The sequence below is a fragment of the Cetorhinus maximus genome, chromosome 22 (assembly GCF_964194155.1).
Source record: "Cetorhinus maximus chromosome 22, sCetMax3.hap1.1, whole genome shotgun sequence".
In the NCBI taxonomy this organism is placed as follows: domain Eukaryota; kingdom Metazoa; phylum Chordata; class Chondrichthyes; order Lamniformes; family Cetorhinidae; genus Cetorhinus; species Cetorhinus maximus.
Genome location: NC_135900.1, coordinates 51,088,063 through 51,108,111, shown reverse-complemented (window position 1 = coordinate 51,108,111; position 20,049 = coordinate 51,088,063). Strand labels below are relative to the sequence as shown.

At 42.7% G+C, this 20,049-nt stretch overlaps 1 protein-coding gene across 5 annotated transcripts in view; it reads left to right on the top strand.

Moving 5' to 3' along the window:
• LOC144696692 (structural maintenance of chromosomes protein 1B-like) overlaps window positions 1–20,049 on the top strand; it is a 192,888-nt gene that overhangs the window by 31,097 nt on the left and 141,742 nt on the right. For all 5 annotated transcript variants that reach the window (XM_078568295.1, XM_078568300.1, XM_078568296.1 and 2 more), the window contains exon 7: window positions 16,929–17,069. In XM_078568295.1, coding sequence (XP_078424421.1) covers window positions 16,929–17,069 — 141 coding nt within the window. The remainder of the gene's footprint in view (window positions 1–16,928; window positions 17,070–20,049) is intronic.

Sequence of the window (20,049 nt, the reverse complement as noted above, 5' to 3'; positions counted from 1 at the left end):
CTTCTCCCATTAGACAGAATGACCCTAACATTCTGGAGGCTTACAGTACCAGTAATTTTGTCTCGATTGCCTCTGTTGATGGCACTGGCAAACTATCTGGGGTCAAGGAGAGGCTGGAGTTGATCCAACAGCACTGCATCTTGGGCACCTGTCTGTCCCAACATGCTGAAAAATCTACTGCGTGTCCTGGGGGCTGCCTGCAAAAGGATGGCACACATATAAAAGAAAAGTACTTCCCAGGAGTCCAGGTCAAAATCCTAGCCTGGTTCCCTAGGGTACTGTCCACAAGTTATATATAGCAGGCACACTAACACAGAAACTACTAAATAAGAGGTTTGAAATATGGAAACTCCTAATATCAGAGGTTTCTAGTTTTGATGCTGCTGACTTTGCAAGGGAAAATGGGTTTTACAAGGCACAAATCAAGAGTTTGATGAAATACCCCCCATATGCCCGGAAGAGTGCAACTCCAGTAACTTTCAAGAAACTTGACATCATCCAGGACAAAGCAGCCGGCTTGATCGGCACTCCACCCACCCCTTAATTATTCACTCCCTCAAAACCCATTGCACATTAGTAGCAATGTGTACCAACTACAAGATGCACTGCAGCAACTCACCAATCCTCCTTCAACAACACCTTCCAAACCCGTGATCTCTACCACCTAGAAGGACAAGGGCAGCAGGCATATGGGAACAAAACCTGCAAGTTCCCCTCCAAACCACACAGCATGATGCCTTGGAGCTATATTGCCATTCCTTCACCACCACCTTCTCAAGGGCAGTTAGGGTAACAGTAATAACTGTTGGTGCCAATGTCACCCACATCCCATGAACAAATATATATATAAAAAAGCAAGCCCCAATGGCCTAGTATCCTGCACTTGAATCACATTCCTACCAGAATGTGGTTGCTGTGTGCCAGAAGAGACAAGGATAAGAATATAATGCAGGAGTAGACGTAAAGGTCACTCGAGCCTGCTCCACTTTGTAGTCATGGTTGATCACCTGCCTTAACTTCACTTTCCAGTCCACTCCCCATATCCATTGATTCCCTGAGAGACCAAAAGATCCGCCTATGTCCTCACATATATTTGATAATGGAGCATCCACAACCCTTTGAGTGAAGATGTTTTTCCCCATCTCAGTCCTAAATGATTGACCCTCTTCTTTCCTCCGTGACTGAAGGTGGGCGAAGGTGATGTTTTTGTCATTGTTCGTTTGTTTGTAAACAATATAGCTCAAAAGCTAATGGACGAACTTCAGTGAAACACACGGTTTAGCCCAAAGAAGAACTGATTAGTTTTTGATGAAGATGCGAATCCGAATCCTGGAATTTTTTAAAGGATCTCTTAACATTGGGAGTAAGGGCGAATTGACTTCTTTTAGAATGTTGAGGATTGTTTTATTTAGAACGTTACGGATTGTCTCAGCTGATGTGCGATTTATTACTGCTGTCATACTTTTTTTACTCATTCCTGGGATATGGGCTTCGCTGGCTGGGCCAGCATTTTTTGCCCATCCCTAGTTGCCCTTGAGAAGGTCGTGGTGAGCTGTCTTCTTGAACTGCTGCAGTCCATGTGATGTAGGTACACCCACAGTGCTGTTAGGGAGGGAGTTCCAGGGTTTTGACCCAGTGACAGTGAAGGAATGGTGATATGCTTCCAAGTCAGGATGGTGAGTGACTTGGAGGGGAACTCCCAGGTGGTGGTGTTCCCAGGTGGTGGCGCTGCCCTTGTCCTTCTAGATGGTAGTGGTCGTGGGTTTGGAAGGTGCTGTCAGAGGAGCGGTGCATCTTGTAGATGGTACACACTGCTGCTACTTTTCTTCAGTGGTCGAGGGAGTGAACGGTTGTGGATGTGGTGCCAATCAAGTGGGCTGCTTGTCCTGGATGGTGTCAAGCTTCTTGAGTGTTGTTGGAGCTTCACTCATCCAGGCAAGTGGGGAGTATTGCATCACACTCTTGACTTGTGCCTTGTCGATGGTGGACAAGTTTCGGGGAGGCAGGAGGTGCGTTACTCGTCGCAGGATTCCTAGCCTTTGACCTGCTCTTGTAGCCACAGTATTTGAAAGGCCAGTCCAGTTCAGTTTCTGGTTAGTGGTAACCCCCAGGATGTTGACAGTGGGTGATTCAGTGATGGTAATGCCATTGAACATTGTGGGGCAATAGTTGGATTCTCTCTTGTTGGAGATGGTCATTGCCTGACATTTGTGTGGCACGAATGTTATTTGGCACTTGTCAGCCCAAGCCTGGATATTGTCCAGGTCTTGCTGCATTTGGACATAGACTGCTTCAGTATCTGAGGAGTTGCGAATGGTGCTGAACATTGTGCAATCATCAGCGAACATCCCCACTTCTGACCCTATGATGGAAGGAAGGCCATTGATGAAGCAGCTGAAGATGGCTGGGCCTAGGACACAACCCTGAGGAACTCCTGCACTGACGTCCTGGTGCTGAGATGGCTGACCTCCAACAACCACAACCATTTTCCTTTGTGCTAGGTATATAAGCAGAGTTTTCAGAATAGGTTGTTGGACTGAAGCCTCCTCAGTAAGATGGAAGCCTTTCATACAAAAGATCTTTTTTCAGCTTTGTAGTTACAGAGCATCAATCAGACAGGGAAAAGCCTCAAAGAAGAGCTGCGTATTTGTAATAACGTTGAGATAACACAGCATGGCCGAGATATGTACTCTACTGGTTCTTTCTTCATTGTTGCTTGCTGTACCTGCATGCTAACTTTGTGTTCCTTGTAGGAGTAGACCCACATCTCTCCGAACATCAACATTTGCAAGTTTCACACCATTTAAAAAATATTCTGTTTTCCTATTCTTACAACCAGTGAATAACCTCACACTTTGCCACATTATACTCTATCTGCCACCTTGTTGCCCACTTACTTATTCAAATCTTTTTGCAGCTTCATTTTGTCCTCATTACAGATTACATTCCTACCTAGCTTTGTATCATCGGCAAACTTAGATACATTACTCTCTGTGTCTTCATCCAAATCATTAATATAAACTGTAACTAGCTGACGATCCATGTGGCACTCCACTAAGTCAGTCTGCAAACTTGAAAATGTCCTGTTTATCCCAATCTCTGCACCCCGTCTCTATCCATCCTCTATCCATGCCAATAGATTACCCCAAACACCATGAGCCCTCATCTTGTGTATTAACGTTTTTGTGTGGCATCTTATTGAATGCCTTATGGAAATCCAAGTATATTCCATCTACAAGTTCTCCTTTATCTACCCTACTTGTTATATTCTCAAAAAACTCTAGTAAATTTGTCGTACACAATTTCCCTTTTGTAAAACCATGTTGACGTTGATTATAATGATTTTCTAAGAGTTAAGACTTCCTTCAGAAGAGATAACGACATTTTCCTGACAACTGATGTCAGACTAATTGGCCTGTAATTTCCTGTTTTCTCTCTCCTTCCTTTCTTGAATGGCAGAGTTACATTTGCTAACTTCCAGTCTGCTGGGGCCATTCTACAATCTAGGAATTCTGGAAAATCATAACCAGCGCATCCATTATCTCTGCAGCTACCTCTTTGAGAAAGCTAAAATCTAAGTCATCAGGTCTTGGAGATTTGTCAGATTTTATTTCCTTAAGTTTCTCCAATACATTTTCCCTGCTGATATTAATTACCTTAAGTTCCTCGCTCTTTTTAGTCTCTTGGTTAGCCTCTATTTCTAGTATATAATTTGTTTTCTACTGTGAAGACAGACAAAATATTTGTTGAATGACTGCCATTTCTTCAATCCCATGATACTTTCACCTATCTCTCCCTCTAAGGGACCTTAGTTACTCTCCTCTTTGAAATACTTGTGAACTCTCTTCATATTCCAGGCTAGTTAACCCTCATATTGTATGTTTCCCCATTATATTAAACTTTTGGTGGTCCTTTACTGGTTTCTAAAACGCTCCCAATTTTTAGGCATTCTACTGCCACATTATAAGCCTTTTTTTAAATTTAATACTATCCGTAACTTCCTGAATGAACCATGCAAGGGTCTTTCTTGATGAGCTTTTGTTTTTCAATGGCATGTCTTTTGGTTGAACATTTTGAATTGTTTCTTTACATGTTTCTCTATTTATTTATCACCATACCTTTAAGTCTATGGGGAGAATTTTATCCCCATTGGGTGAGCTGGTCGGGGACGGGCGCGGAGCCGATCGCTGCCCACGATCGATAGCGCTCACCGGTGTGGGGGGGGGTGGGGGGGGAGAGTCAGGGACTGTGCTCTTTCGTGCATGCGTGCGAAAGAGCACAGAAATTTCCGAGGCACAAAGCTGCCTCAGGGAGATAAAGTTGAATTTTAAAGTTCAGAATAAAAAATTAAAAATTATTTACACATGTCCTTTCATGTGACAGCGTCACATGAGCTGGGACATGTTTATCAAATGTTCAATAAATATTTATTAATTTAATAAACCCTTCATGAAACCTCAACTCACCCGTGGATAAGGTTTCATGAAAAATGCGAAGGCTGCCTGGGCTTTTCACCTGCCCGCCAACCTTAAGTTTGGATGGGCAGCCATGTCAAATTGTTTAATTGTTTTGTTATTGGCCTTATCAGGCCTTTGACAGTTCCGAGGCACACAGCCAACTCCAGTGCGCGCCCGCCAAACTAAAGATCAGAATGACGTGCGGTGATGTTGGAACGCAAGCTCAACGTCACCACGCGTCATTTTACGTGTCGGCGTGTGGGGCTTGCCCCCGCATGCCGAACAGAAAATGCTGGCCTATATACTCAATCAACCTTATCCAGCTCTCCTCTCTTACTTATATAATTGGCTTTTTTTAAGATTCTTGTTTGGGACTGGAGAATGTCACTTACAATTGAATTCCATGTTGAATTTGAATTATAATCACTTTTTCCCAGCGAATCCTTTGCTATAAGATTCTTAATTAACCCTGTCTCATTGCATGATATTAAACCTAAAATAGCTTTATCTCTAGTTGGCTCCACAACATATTATTCACGGAAACTGTCACAAAAGCTTTTTACAAACTCATCCTCCAGACTACCTTTGCCAATTTGGTTGGTCCAGTCTATCTGAAGATTAAAGACATCCACAATTATTACACTGCCTTTGTTATAAGTTCCAGTTATTTCTTGATTAATGTTCTGTCAATGGTATAACTAGTTTTTGGGGTCTATAATCTACTTCCACCAGTGTTTTCTGACCCTTGTTATTCCTAATTTTCACTCATACTGATTCTATTTCTTGATCTTCTGAACCAAGTTCCTTCCTCACTGTATGTCATTCTTTACTATCAGGGCTACGCTTCTTTTCCCATTCTGTCTTTCGTTTCAAAATATGATGTACCCTGGAATATTTATTGCCGACTTTGGTCACCTTGTAATCATGTCTCTGTAATGGCGATTAGACCTCAACCAATTATCTCTATTTGTGCCACTAGTTCATCTATCTTATTGCAAATGCTTCACACATTTATAGAAAGAATTGTTAATTCCTTTTTACTATTATTTGCAAGGACCGAATTCACTATTACCATATACATCTGTCTGTCCATGTTCCACTCTGCATAACTTTACTGATTTGATACACTGCTTTGTTGCCTCGCCTTTTCTTTCTAGATTTCTAAATCCCCTTTCACCTGCTCCCTCCCCAACCACATCCCCCCCCCGCCCCCAACCTCTTAATTTAAAGCCTTATCCACAGCCCTAGTTATACGATTCACCAGGACACTGATCCCAACCTGGTTTAAGTGGAGCCCATCCCAATTGAATAGCTCCCAGTTTCCCCAGTTCTGGTGCCTTTGACCCATGAATCAAAACCCCTTCTTCTCACACCAGTCTGACTCACCCATTTAATTCTTTAACTGCTTGACCCTATGTCAGTTGGCCTGTGGCTCAGGTAACAACCCAGAGATTATTACTTTTGAAGTTCTGCATTTTAATTTAGACCCTAACTCCTTAAACTCTCAGCAAAACTTTATTCCTAGTTGAACCTATGTGGTTGGTTCCTACATGAGCCATGAAAACTGGATCCTCCCTCTCACATTCCAAGTTTGTCTCCAGCTGCGAAGAGACGTACTTAACTCTGGCACTGGGTAAGCAACACAACCTTCGGAACCCCCAGTTCCAGCTGCAGAAAGCAGTATCTATCCCTGACTATATTGCCCGCTATGACTACAACATTCCTTTTCACTTTTTGGCTACTGGGAAAAAAACTAAACAGTAAAGAGCAGCACTTCCTTCCCCTCCACTGAATTCCCATGCACCAAATTCCCAATAGCACTTCGTTCATAAATCATTCTTTGCTTCCCTGCTTTATCAGAAATGTGCAGCATTAGATCAGAAGGTGAAATTGATGGCTCAAGAAATTACTATCTGCAGAAGAGCATGGACAACCAGGAAAATGACATAGGAAACAAGGCATAAGGGTATTCATATAAAACCCTAAACACAGTTTCTAAGAGCAAACAGCAAAAAAATACGAATTAAAAGGGCACATTTGGTTCATCAGCAGGATAAAAGCCAGAAAACTAAGGGAATGGTTTTAGTCACATGAACATAGGAGCAGTTGTAGGCCATTCAGCCCCTTGAGCCAGCTGTGCCATTCCTGATGTCATTACTGTCTAGAAATCTGTAGGTCTCTTGTCTTGAACACACTCAATAACTGAGCTTTCACATTCCAAAGATTCACTACCCTCTGAGGGAAGAATTTGTTCCTCATCTCAGTCCTAAATGGCTTGTCCCTTATTCTGAGACTGTGTCCCCTGGTTCTAGACTCCACCCCCCCCCCACCCCAGTCAGGGAACACATCTTTTCTGCATCTACCCTGTCCAGTCCCTTAAGAATTTTCTAAGTTACAATGAGATCTCATTCTTCTAAACTCTAGAGAATACAAACCCAGTCGTCTCAATATCTCCTCAAAGGACAGTCCCACCATCCCAGGAATTAGCCTGCACTCCCTGAATGGCAAGTATATCCTTCCTTAGGCAAGGGCACCAAAACTGTGCACGATACTCCAGGTGTGGTCTTACCAAGGTTGTATACAATTCAAGAAAGACATCTTTTCTCCTGTACTCAAATCCTCTTGCAATAAAAGCCAAGATACCATTTGCCTTCCTAATTGCTTGCTGCACTGCATGTTGGCTTCCAACTTATGAACAAGGACCCAGGTCCCTTTGGACATCTACACTTCTCAACCTTTCACCATTTAAGGAATACTCTGCACTTCTGTTTCTCCTACCAGAGTGGATAACCTCAGACTTATTCACATTATATTCCATCTGCCGAGTTCTTGCTCACTCACTAAGCCTGTCCAAATCCCCTTGAAGCCGCTTTGCATCCTCCTCACAACTCACATTGTCATCCACAAAGTAGGAAATATTACATTTGATCCCACATCCAAATTATTGATATAGATTGTGAACAGCTGGGGCCCAAGTACTGATCTTGCGGTAACCCAGTAGTCATAGCCTGCCAACTTGAGAATGCCCCGTTTATTCCTGCTCTCTGTTTCCTGTTTGTTAACTAATCCTCAGTCCATGCTAGAATATTACCCTGTCTGCCATTTGCTCTAATTTTGTTTACTAACTTTCTATGTGAGACTGTGGTAATCTGATGTGTAATATAACTTTAAGAAAATTGTTATAATGGAAGATCACATGATCTTAGTATCCAATAGCAGAGTAGCATGGGCTACCTCATTAACCAGTAGTCTACAGTTGGAGTCTGTAATGTAGAGAAAGGGTTTAAGTTGAAAGCACACAAGTGTACCTGCTGAGTTCCTTTGTAAATAAATAGAATGTGTTCTACATAAGAACTGTCTGCTGATCTACTCTATCTATGCAACCAATTCGACCATCCCGAAACAAGCGTGCAACCTGGGTCTGTAAGTCCAATCAAACTAGGGAATAGGATCCAACAGAGACCTTATTGAAAGCCTTAGGAAAATCCAAATACTCCATATCCACTAGTTCTCCCTTATCTACACTGCTAATGGCATCCTTAAAGAACTCCAACAGGTTTGTCAAACATGATTTCCCTTTTATAAATCCATGTTGGCTCTACCCAATCCTACCATTATTTTCTGAGTGTCCAGATATCACATCCTTTCTAATAATAAATTCTGATATTTTCCCTGCTACTGACGTCAGGCTAACAGACCTGTAGTTCCCCGTCTTCTCTCTCCCTCCTTTCTTAAACAGTGGGGTTACATTTACAACCCTCCAATCTGCAGGCACCGTTCCAGAATCTATAGAATTTTGAAAGATGACCACCAATGCATCTACTGTCTCTATTTTTCAACACTCTGGGATGTAGATCATCAGGTCCTAGAGCTTTATCAACTTGCAGTCCCAGTAATTTCTGTAATACTTTTTTTACTACAGGTCAAGTATCCTTTATCCGTAAATCTGAAAGCAACATATCCAAAAACTGCACTTTTTTTGAACCTCATCGACCTTTGGCACGGGAAATCTAGTTATTTGTCTGTTGTTCACCTTGTGATTTTTGTGGTGAACGTGTCAAAAAAAAACTTATTACAGGTACCCTGTATTTATTATTCAGCTATTTAAAGACAGCCCATAAACACAGTTACTCACTGGCCAATTAGATTACTGTTTTCCTGTGATGTAGCTGTTAGATTTTTTTCAGCTCTCAGCTCCTGAAGGCTCCCAATTCTAGGTGCTCCCAAGCAGGTCCGATTTCTCTAAGCTCCTGAAGGTAAGTCAGGAGTGAAACATCAGGAAAGAAATGCAACTGTTGCTTTTGGTGAGAGATTCCTTCTGTCATTAATGCTTTCAGGGTGAAGTCTCTTTCTCTATCCACTCTTAGATTATATTTCTTCATGGCCCCAAAAGCATGCCTTCAGAGATCTGTTTCAGTTACTTGGCATCTATCAGGTAACTCTGACAGGGGCCAATATCCTCACAGGTAGATTTGCTAGTGTTCTTACGAGGGTTTAAACTAGACAAGGGGATGGGAAGCTGAGCTTAGATTCAGAAGGGAGGTGAGCAGAGCTGGAAATAGAAGGCAAAAAATTAGAGAATTTGAAAGGTAGAGCAAAGGTTGGAAAATTGGGCAAAAAAGAAGTCTGGTTGCGCTTAACGATATATACCTGAATACAAAGAGTATAGTGAATAAGGAAGGTGAACGGAGGTACAGATTGGCACAGGGAATTATGATTTTTGTAGCTACTACTGAAACATGGCTTCAAAAGGGGCAGGAATGGCTGCATAACGTTCTTGATTACAGGATTTTCAGATGATTTAGAGAGGTGTAAAAAAGGAAATGGGGTGGCAATATTGATTAAAGAAACAATCATAGCTGTGAGAAGGGATGATATATTAGAGGGATCATCAAATGAGGCTATCTTGAGTTGAACTTGGGAACAGAAAGGGGCAATCACTGCTGGGAATGTATTTTAGACTTCCAAGCAGTCAAAGGGAGATAGAAGAGCAAATGTGTATTCAAGTTTCTGCCAAATGTAAAACAATAAGGCATTAATAGGGGGGTTTCATTGTAAAAGGTACATACGATCATATGAATTAGGAGCTGGAGTAGGCAATTCAGCCTGCTACACCATTTGATAAGATCATGGCAGCTCTGATTGTGACCTCAACTCTACTTTCCTATCTACCCCCTATAATCTTTGATTCCCTTGTTAATCAAGAATCTGTACAACTCAGCCTTAAAAATATTCAATGACCCTGCCTCCACTGCTCTCTGGGGAAGAGAGTTCCACAAACTACGATCCTCTGAGGTAAAAAAAGTTCTCATGATCTCTGCCTTAAATCGGAGGCCCCCCATTTTTAAACTGTGTCCCTTAGTTTTAATATCTCCCACAAGTGGAAACAACCTATTGACATCCACCCTGTCAGGTCTCCACAGGATCTTTTATGTTTCAATAGGATCACCCAATATTCTTCTAAACTCCAATCGATACAGGCCCTATCTGTCCAACCTTTCCTCATATGATAACCGCTTCATCTCAAGAATAAGTTGAGTGAACCCTCTCTGGACCGCTTCTAATGCAAAAGTATGTCCTTTTTTAAGCAAGGAGACCAAAACTGTACACAGTACAACAGATGTGGTCTCAGCAATGCCCTGTACAACTGGAGCAAAATCTCCCTGCTTTTATATTCCATTCCCCTTGCAATAAACACCAACATTCCATTTGCCTTCCTAATCATTTGCAGTATCAGCATACCAACCTTTTGTGATTCATGTGCCAGGAATCTCAGATCCCTCTGTATCACAGAATTTGGCAATCCCTCTCCATATTGCTTTTCTATTCTTCCTGCCATAGTAGACAAGTTCACAATTTTCCACATCGTACTCTATCTGCCCAATTTTTTCTCACTCATTTAACCTACCTATATCCCTTCATAGATTCCCTATGCCCTCTTCAAAACCCACTCTCCTACCTATCTTTGTGTCATCAGCAAATGCAACAACCATACTATCGGTCTCTTCGTCCAAGTCATTGATATAGATTGTATAAAATTAAGGCCCCAGCACTGATCCCTGTGGCACTCCACTTATTACATCTTGCCAACATGAAAATGACCAATCCTCTTTCCATGCTAATATGTTACCCCTACACCATGAGCTCTTATTTTGTGTAGTAACCTTTGACGCGGCACCTTATCAAATGCCTTTTGGAAATCCAAGTACACCATGGGAAAAATTTTCCCCGCATTGGGGGGGAAGTGTGGGAGTGGGCATGGGCAGGTGCGCCTCTGATCGGCGTCCCCGATTGGGGGCGCGCTGCCATTTTATGTGGGAGGGCCAATTAAGGCCCGCCCTGTGTGAGGTCCGCCAGGAAGCGCTATGCGCTCCCTGTGCAGGCGTGGGGGGGGTGGAATTCCCTCATGCGCGCGAAAGAGCGCACAGATCTACCTGAAGGTAAGTGCTGCCTCAGGGAGATCAGCTCAGAATTAAAACTTTTAAAAGAAATGATTTAAAAATTTCCCTAACATGCCTCTTCATGTGACACTGTAACATGAGTTGGGACATGTCCATAACTTTTATTGAAAGATTTGATAAGAATTTAAATACCCTCATGAAACCTCATCCTGCCCGTGGATGAGGTTTCATGCTTTTCCCGAAGCCCGCCAGGGTTCCCGGCCTGCCCGTCAAAGTTGGACGGGCAGGTCCATTAATTATCTTAATTAGTTTTTCACTGGCCTCAATAGGCCGTGGACAGGTCGGCGGGCGTGCAGCTGATTTGGCTGCACCCCTGCCGACCTGAAAATGGAAATGACGTGGGGTGATGTCAAGAGTTTCACCCGACGTCATCCCGCGTCATTTTATGCGTCAGCGAGCGGGCCCTGCCCCCACTCGCTGACCGGAAGTTCCTGCCCCATATCTACAAGTTCCCTTTATGCATGTTGCTTGTTACTTCCTCAAAGAACTATAATAAATTAATCAAACACGATTTAACTTTGAAAAATCCCTGTTGACTCTGTCTAATTGTGTTAAGATTTTCTAGGTTTTTTTTTATTCATCCAGGGGATGTGGGCTTCGCTGGCAGGGCCAGCATTTACTGCCCATCCCTAGTTGCCCTTGAGAAGGTGGCGGCGAGCTGCCTTCTTGAACTGCTGCAATCTGTGTGATGTAGGTACACCCACAGTGCTGTTAGGAAAGCAGTTCCAGGGTTTTGACCCAGTGACAGTAAAGGAACTATGATATGTTTCCAAGTCAGGATGGTGAGTGACTCGGAGGGTAACTTCCAAGTGATGGTATTCCCATGTATCTGCTGCCCTTGACCTGCTAGATGGTAGGGGTCATGAGTTTAGAAGGTGCTGTCGAAGGAGTCTTGGTGAATTCCTGCAATACATCCTGTAAATGGCATGCACTGCTGCTACTGTATGTCGTTGGTGAAGGGAGTGAATTTTTGTGGATGTGGCCCCAATCAAGCGGGCTGCTTTGTTCTGGATGCTGTCAAGCTTCTTGAGTACGGTGGGAGCTGCACTCATTCAGGCAAGTGGGGAGTATTCCATCACACTCCTGATTTATGCTATGTAGATGGTGGACAGGCTTTGGGGAGTCAGGTGGTGAGTTACTCATTGCAGGATTCCTGGCCTCTGACCTGCTCTTATAGCCACAGAATTTATATGGCTAGTCCAGTTCAGTTTCTCGTCAATGATAACCAGGATGTTGATGGTGGGGGATTCAGTGATGGTGATGCCATTGAACATCAATGGGTGATGGTTGGATTCTCTCTTGTTGGAGATGGTCATTGCCTGACACTTGTGTGGTGCGAATGTTACTTGCCACTTGTCAGCCTAGGCCTAGATATTGTCCAGGTTATGCTGTATTTGGACATACAGGATCTGAAGAATCGTGAATGGTGCTGAACATTGTGCAATCACCAGTGAACACCCCCACTACTGACCTTATGATGGAAGGAAGGTCATTGACGAAGCAGTTGAAGATGGTTGGGTCGAGGACAGTACCCTGAGGAACTCCTGCAGTGATGTCCTGGAGTTGAGAAGACGTACCCCCAACAACCACAGTCATCTTCCTTTGTGCTGGGTATGACTCCAACCAGCGGAGAGTTTTCCCCCTGATTCCCATTGACTCCAGTTTTGCTAGGGCTCCTTGATGCCATACTCTGTCAAATGCGGCCTTGATGTCAAGGGCAGTCACTCGAGAATTCAGCTCTTTCGCCCATGTTTGAACCAAGGCTGTAATGAGGTCAGGAGCTGAGTGCCCCTGGTGGAACCCAAACTGGACATCAATGAGCAAGTTATTGCTAAGCAAGTGTAGCTTGATAGCACTGTTGATGACCCCCTTCCATTACTTTACTGATGATGGAGAGTAGACTGATGGGGCAGTAATTGGCTGGGTTGGATTTGTCCAGCTTTTTGTGTATAGGACATACCTGGGCAATTTTCCACATAGCCGGGCAGATGCCTGTGTTGTAGCTGTACTGGAACAGCTTGGCTATTGGTGCAGCAAGTTCTGGAGTACTATTCTTCAGTACTCTACTAAGTCTTCAGTACTATTGCCATAATATTGTCAGGGCCCATAGTCTTTGCAGTATCCAGTGCCTTCAGCCGTTTCTTGATATCACGTGGAGTGAATCGAATTGGCTGAAGATTGGCATCTGTGATGCTGGGGACCTCCGGAGGAGACTGAGATGGATCATCCACTTGGCACTTCTGGCTGAAGATTGTAGCAAATGCTTCAGCCTTATCTTTTGCACTGATGTGTTGGCCTCCTCCTCCAGTGAGTTGTTTGATTGTCCACCGTCATTCACGACTGGATGTGGCAGGACTGCAGAGCTTAGATCTGATCCATTGGTTGTGGGATTGCAACTACTAGGTGTACAGCTATAACCTTAATAATAGATTTTCTGTAGGACAGATGTTAGGCTTACTGTTCTGTAGTTTCCTACTTTCTGTCTCCCTCCTATCTTGAATAGAGGAGTTACATTCGTTATTTTCTAATCTGATGGAACCTTTCCAGAATCTATGGAATTTTGGAAAATTAAAACCATTGCATCTACTATCTCCGCAGGTTCCTCTTTTAAGACCCTAGGATGCAGATAATCAAGTCCTGGGGACTTTTCAGTCTTCAGTTCTAATTGTTTTCTCCTTACCTTTTCCCTGGTGATTGTAATTGTTTTGAGTTCCTCCCTCCCTTTTGCCTCTTGAGGTGCAGGTATTTCTGGGATGTTATTTATGTCTCCTACAGTGAAGACAGACACCAAATACCTGTTCAATGCTTTTACCATTTCCTTATTTCTCATTATTAATTCCCAATTCTCACTCTCTGTAGAATGCTCCCTTTAATTTCTCTTTTGCTTTTTAAATACTTGTAGAAACTCATACTATCTGTTTTTGTATTTCCAGCCAGCTTTCTCTCATACTCCTAATTTCTCTCTCAACATTTTTATCATTCTTTGCTGGTTTTTAAATTCTGTCCAATCTTCTGATGTATTACTAATATTCGCAGAATTATACACTTTTTCTTTCAATTTGATACTATCTTTAACTTCCTTAGGTATCCATGGATGATGCATCCTTCTAGAGACTTTCTTTCTCACTGGAATGTATCTTTGCTGAGTGTTATGAAATATCTCCTTAAATGTCTGTCACTGCATCTTTACTGTCCTACCCTTTGATCTAATCTCACAATTCACTTTGGCCAGCTCTGTCATCAGTTTGAAATAGAAGTCTTAGACTCACTCTTCTCACCGTCAAAATGAACGTGAAGTTCAATCATGTTATGATTACTGCTACCTAGAGGCTCCTTCACTATGATGTCATTAATTAATCCTGTCTCGTTGCACATTACCGGGTCTAGAAGAACCTGCTGTCTACTTAGCTCTAGGACATGCTGTTCTAAGAGGGCACAGACTTCCTAAATTATATTCAGGAGAATGTTTTTGACCAGTATGTAACCAGCCCAACATTCGTGGTGGGAGCACAATTCTGGATTTAGTTTTAGGAAATGAAGCTGGGTAGGTGGAAGGATTATTAGTGGGAGTAGGTAGAAGGATTATTAGTGGGAGAGCACTTTTGTAGTAGTTATCATTATTTTGTTTGATTTATCATAGTTATGGAAAAGGACAAAGATAAAAGAAAAGGTCCTAAATTAAGGGAAGGACGATTTTTCTAGGCTGAGAAGCAATTTAGCAAAAGTGGACTGGAAACAGACAGTTGAAGATAAACCAGTGTTAGAGCAATGGTAGGCATTCAAGAATGAGATTCAAGGGATTCAGAGTAAACATGTTCCCACAAAGAAACAGAGCAGCACAGCCAAATCTAAAGTTTCCTGGAGGACAAGGTGCATAGAGGGTAAAATAAGACAAAAAAGGAAGCTTATGTCATATCAAGAGCTTAATACCGCAGAAAGGATAGAAGAGTACGAAAAGTGTAATTGAAGGTGAAATGGAGTAAAATGGAGGAAAGCAGAGAGGACGTGAAAAAAATAAAATCAGAGAAAATCCAAAGATGTTTTGTTAGTACCTCAAGAGTGTTACGATCCTCTTAGAAACTGCTAACTTTTAAAAAGAAAAATAAATTTCCCAGTGACAGAACCAAAGGAATCGCACAAAAGATTTCACATTTTAGGACTTTTACTGTAGCAAACAAACTAAAATCAACTTCAATTAAATATTACTTAGTAGGCAACTAATACACTAAACTACAGAAAAGGTATTCCCCGTTAACTTACAACCAAAAACCCCAAGCCAAGTTTGTACATTTGCACTCTCAGCAGAAATGTCGCCTTGTGTATAACGTCCCAAGGTCTTCCTGGCTTCAGCAGGATCTCATCTCCCTTCCCCACTAGTATGAATCTTCCAGTGCCCCTTTAAACAAAGTCCCTTCACTCACACTTCTGAGTATTATCAAATGGACTTCCAGTAACAAGACACTCTCTGGCGACTCCTTGGTCTTTGATTCTCCACAAGCCTAGTTTCTTTAAATAAGGACCCTGCTTGATGGTTAACCCAAAAAAGTCCTTTTCCTCTGCTTGGCATAGCAGCATCTGTTGTGGGTCTTCTTCCCCAGATCTCTTTGTCTGACTGACTCTGAGAGTCTCTGAGTCTGTACACATCAAGACCAGCTGCTTCCTCTTTTGTGACCAGATATTAAATCTTGCACCTTACTTTCAATAAGTTTTGATTTGACTTTCTGTCTTCATAACATGCAGGTCACATAGGCTGATCTCTGGGCAGATTTCATAGCAAGTTATATCCCCCTTTCCAAACTACTCAATTTCAACTTCAGTTAAAAGAAACAGTAAAAACAATGAAGTCCAAGAGCAAGAGGATAACTCAGGAAAGAGTCAGGCCTATTAGGAACCAAAAAGGTAACCTCTGTGGAGGCAGAACATGTGGGGAAGGTTCTTAATGAATACTTTGCAGCTGTTTTCAGATAAGAGAGGGCTGATGATGGTGTCATGGTTAAGGAGGAAGATTGCAAGGGATAAACATTGTAATAAGGGAAGTATTAAAGGGTTTGACATCTTTGAAAGCAGATAAATTGCCAGGCCCAGATGAAACATGGTATGAGGAACGAAGTGCTGCAGTAGGCTTGAGAAGGCAAAACGAGGGAGTTTTGTGAGCTTGTAAATGTGAGATTCACATCAGAATGTAAGTGTATGCATCGCCGTCCCCTTTCCTACCTCACTTAGACCATTGAACTGCTTCCTGCATTGTATCCTTGAGGATGACACCACACTAGTGCTGTTGACCTCTTGTGGTACCTCCAACCACACCTTTTTGGTGTCGCCAGCTGGCTTTTTCATCCTTTTGCTAGGGGGCAGTATGGGATATACGACTACCCCCAGCAGCACATCAAAAGAGGCATCACTGAATCAAGGCTCTGGACTCCATTCTGGCACACAATTTTCTTTGGCTCCTAACTCCAAATTCACTCAAATTTTGCATGTTTGGAACGTTCCTTTAAATACTGGAGTTGACATTGTGTCATGCAAGTCGTCATCAGGCTCAATGGTGCTACTTGGTCAGGAAACCTGGAAATTATACGGCAGTGGAGTGGCTGAGTTAAAAAGCCACAAACAGGCATGCTGCACTGACTCCTGGGTTTCCTGTGCACTACGTCCCCAACCTGCTTCCAACATGTCACAAGCTTAAAATTAAATCTAGTGTTTCTTGATAAATGCGTATATTTTTGATACTGTGTGCATTATTAGAAAATCTTATGTTTAGACCAGTGAACTAAGCCATGGCAGTCAAATCTTTGCCAGGTTTTATTTGTATTTTCTTGTCTTGTAGCATGTTTGTATTTCATGTGAAAGAATCTGGTAAGTATATTGAAAACAAAATAAATACTTTTCAGAATCCTTGAACTGCTAGCGTTGAGTGGTAGATAACAGATTACTCGGTAACTTTCAATCACCCATTGCTGTAAACATGTATTTTTTATTTATTAAATTGGATTTTTACCTGGTCTTACAGATTCAACGATATAAAGAACTAAAGGAATTAGTGAGGAAACAAGTCACCTCAGTGGCCCATATGCTGGAGAAGCTGCGATGGGAACAAAAGACTGATCAGGACAAGCTGGAACTGGATCAAAGAAATTATAAAGATTTGGAAGTAATCAGTTAAAATTTGTGCATATCTTATTTTGCCACTTAAATGCAGCAAGTAATCAATGCTGCAAACTAATCACAAAACAATAGTTCAGACACAGATCAATAGTATTCGTGCAAATTTGTCAAAAACTTCTATTAAATGACTAAACATGTAAGTCACTTTATTATTTCAAAATTTTGGTTCACTTCTGCCTCCTAATTTCCTTTTTGTTTTAAAAAAGAATTACATCTGCTCAAGCTTAATGTCTAAAAAACTTTACCCTCTATTGTAATTTTTTGTAGTAGGTGTGTGACTTCTCCACTATAAATTCCTGTGACTACATTAATAATGGAACAGCCCTATGGCAGATAGGCTCTGGCCTCTTCATGCTGCTATACTACTTTTACCCCAAAAATTGCACAAAAAGCTTGAAAAAATTTCATCCTCCGCCAGTTCAAAAATTGCTACTGACCTGAACCTGGTGCTTCCCACGACCTGAAATCTGCTTGCAGCCCTAGTCAGACCCCATTTTCCATATGCATATGTAAATTTGTGTTATAAGTAAACTTTACTGCAAGTGGTGGGGATGTAGCCAGCACTTCAGTTTATACCACAGGGAACTCCGATGCATTATCCAGTTCAATTTGTCTGCCTTCCAAACTGAAATTAATGAAATAAGTACAGAAAGTTTATATTTAAAATGGGTATTGAATAACATATCTGTCACCTGTGACAATTAATGCCTGAACTCACTTCACAAAGTTAGGATTACCTAACCACCCAGAATGCCCAAGAGTCTTCCAGAATGGGGTATGGACCTCCCAAGTATTGTTGCTTGCAGCCCAGGAGATCGTCACAATTTACATTTTTTGCCGCTAGCCTTGTGACATGACTGTCAAGAACGGAAATTGGCTAGTCTGTCAGGAGCAATCAGGGGTCAGAACTTGGGGTAGCTTAGGAATCGAGACAAGCTCAGGAATCAGTAGTGGGGAGAGCCTTAGAATTTGGGGTTGAACTCAGAAGAGGCTGCAAAATGTGGGATCGGGGAAAGAGAAGAGAATTGAGGACCAGCAGCGATTGGAGCTCATGCAGGAGGCAGAGGGGGAAAATGAGGAATGGGTTGGATGTGGGGATCAATATTTTCTCAGAGGTGAGAACAACAACATGGTATTTGGAAGTGACACCAAAATAGGAGCAACCAGTGAGTGAAACTTGGGGACTTTGTAGTGGGTAAGTGGGATGTGGAGACCGGGGCATCTCACTAATAGAACCAAGGTAAGAGGAAACTCAGGGATATCAGACCATGTGATGCTGCACCACAAGTGTTTATTGAGACAAATTAGACTGTCATTTAAAAGGGCATGTGATAAATATTTAAAATGGTGGAAAAATAATTGCATCTGAGGAGGAATGGAGTTACAGGAAAGAGTGCCAGCACTACTGATCACTGGTCTCCTGTAATATCATTTGTATCATTCTATGAAAAATCTCCTTTTATTGAGCTTGAATTGAGGGACTCGTTGAGAACTTTTAATGCTGAGCCCCATATAGGACACTGTGCTCCATGAGAAGTGCCCCAAAGGCCAAGCCCGCTGCTTATTGTGTGATTTCTCAGTTTGATTTATGTCAGTCTGTTCCAGCCTGTGTTAACATATTGGCCAGAATTTTACGGCCCCTCCCGCCCGGCGGGTTATTATGGCCCCACTGAACTGAATAGAGATTTAAATAGCTCACTGCACCTGCCAGGGCAAGATGTCGTGGTGGTGCTGTAAAATCCTTGCCATGATCAACTTTGACTTTGGCTCCCAGTTCAAAATTGTCTCTTTCAAGGAAGGGGTTTTATTAAAAGCAGCCTCAACAACAGGCCTTACTGGACATTGTGCAGTGCAAGGGGATTCTGACCGTTGTTTCCGGGTGACTATCGGTGGGTTACACAATTACCAATAATTGTAGGTAGGATATTGGGGCATTTTACCTATTAATATCACTTACATATAGACTATCAGTGAATTATTGTATTATTGTTGGCTGAGGGAAATACAGTATTACTATTACCTATTTATGCAATTTCAGTGAGTTGCAATAATTGTGAGTGGAATCAGAGTTCCTCCCATCTCTGGTTTCCTCCCCCTCCCTTTAACGAATCACTCCCAACTCCCTAGTTCTGTTTCCTTTCTTTAACTGCTCATGGTCTGTCAGCTGTCAGAAATTCTCATGAAACAGCTGCTGGCACAAAAGCATTAGGAAAGGTACTACAGCGGACCTCACCACAATAAGGTAAATTCAGTAACCTTTGCAAATGTCATGTGATGTGATAACACTCAGATGTCATGTGATTAAACCTCCAGGATTTCCTTCAACAAGGGTTGACAAAGATACCTGAAGATTACACCTCGGGCAGAATTTTCCATGCCTGTTGGCGCTGGTGTCATGGCGGTGTGAGCGGACAATATGGTGGTAAGGCTGCTAAGACGTTGTGAAAGCAGTTTGCCATCGTCCACATTGCCCATCAATGGCGGGCCATGTTTTCCTGCCGCCGCACATCGAGAACTTCATTTTAATGCTCGCTGGAATCACCCCTCCCCCACACCCCCATACAAGATCATCGGGCATATGCCGACGTGTTTCACAGCAGCATTTATAAGGCGTGCACCTGGCGAGATGCACTTCGAGGGAAACTTGGAGGTTAGTGCACAGTCACATTTCGCAGTGCTCGCGAGGGTCGCCTGCTGGACCTCAAGTGCTGTGCATTCATGTGAGGGCATAGCCAAGTTGCATTTGCCCGCCTGGCTGACAGTGCGGTGCCAGGACAAGGGCTGCACTGCGGTTGAGGCAGGGTTGCAGGGGGGTGCAAGGGGTGCTCTGTGGTTGAGGCAATTTTGTTGGTGGGGGGGTGGGTGGGAAGGGCTGCACTGCGGTTGATGGTAGTGCACAAGAACATGCGAGTTGTGGGGGAGGGAAGCGGCCAGGCATTGCAGAACCCTTGTATAAAGTGACCATT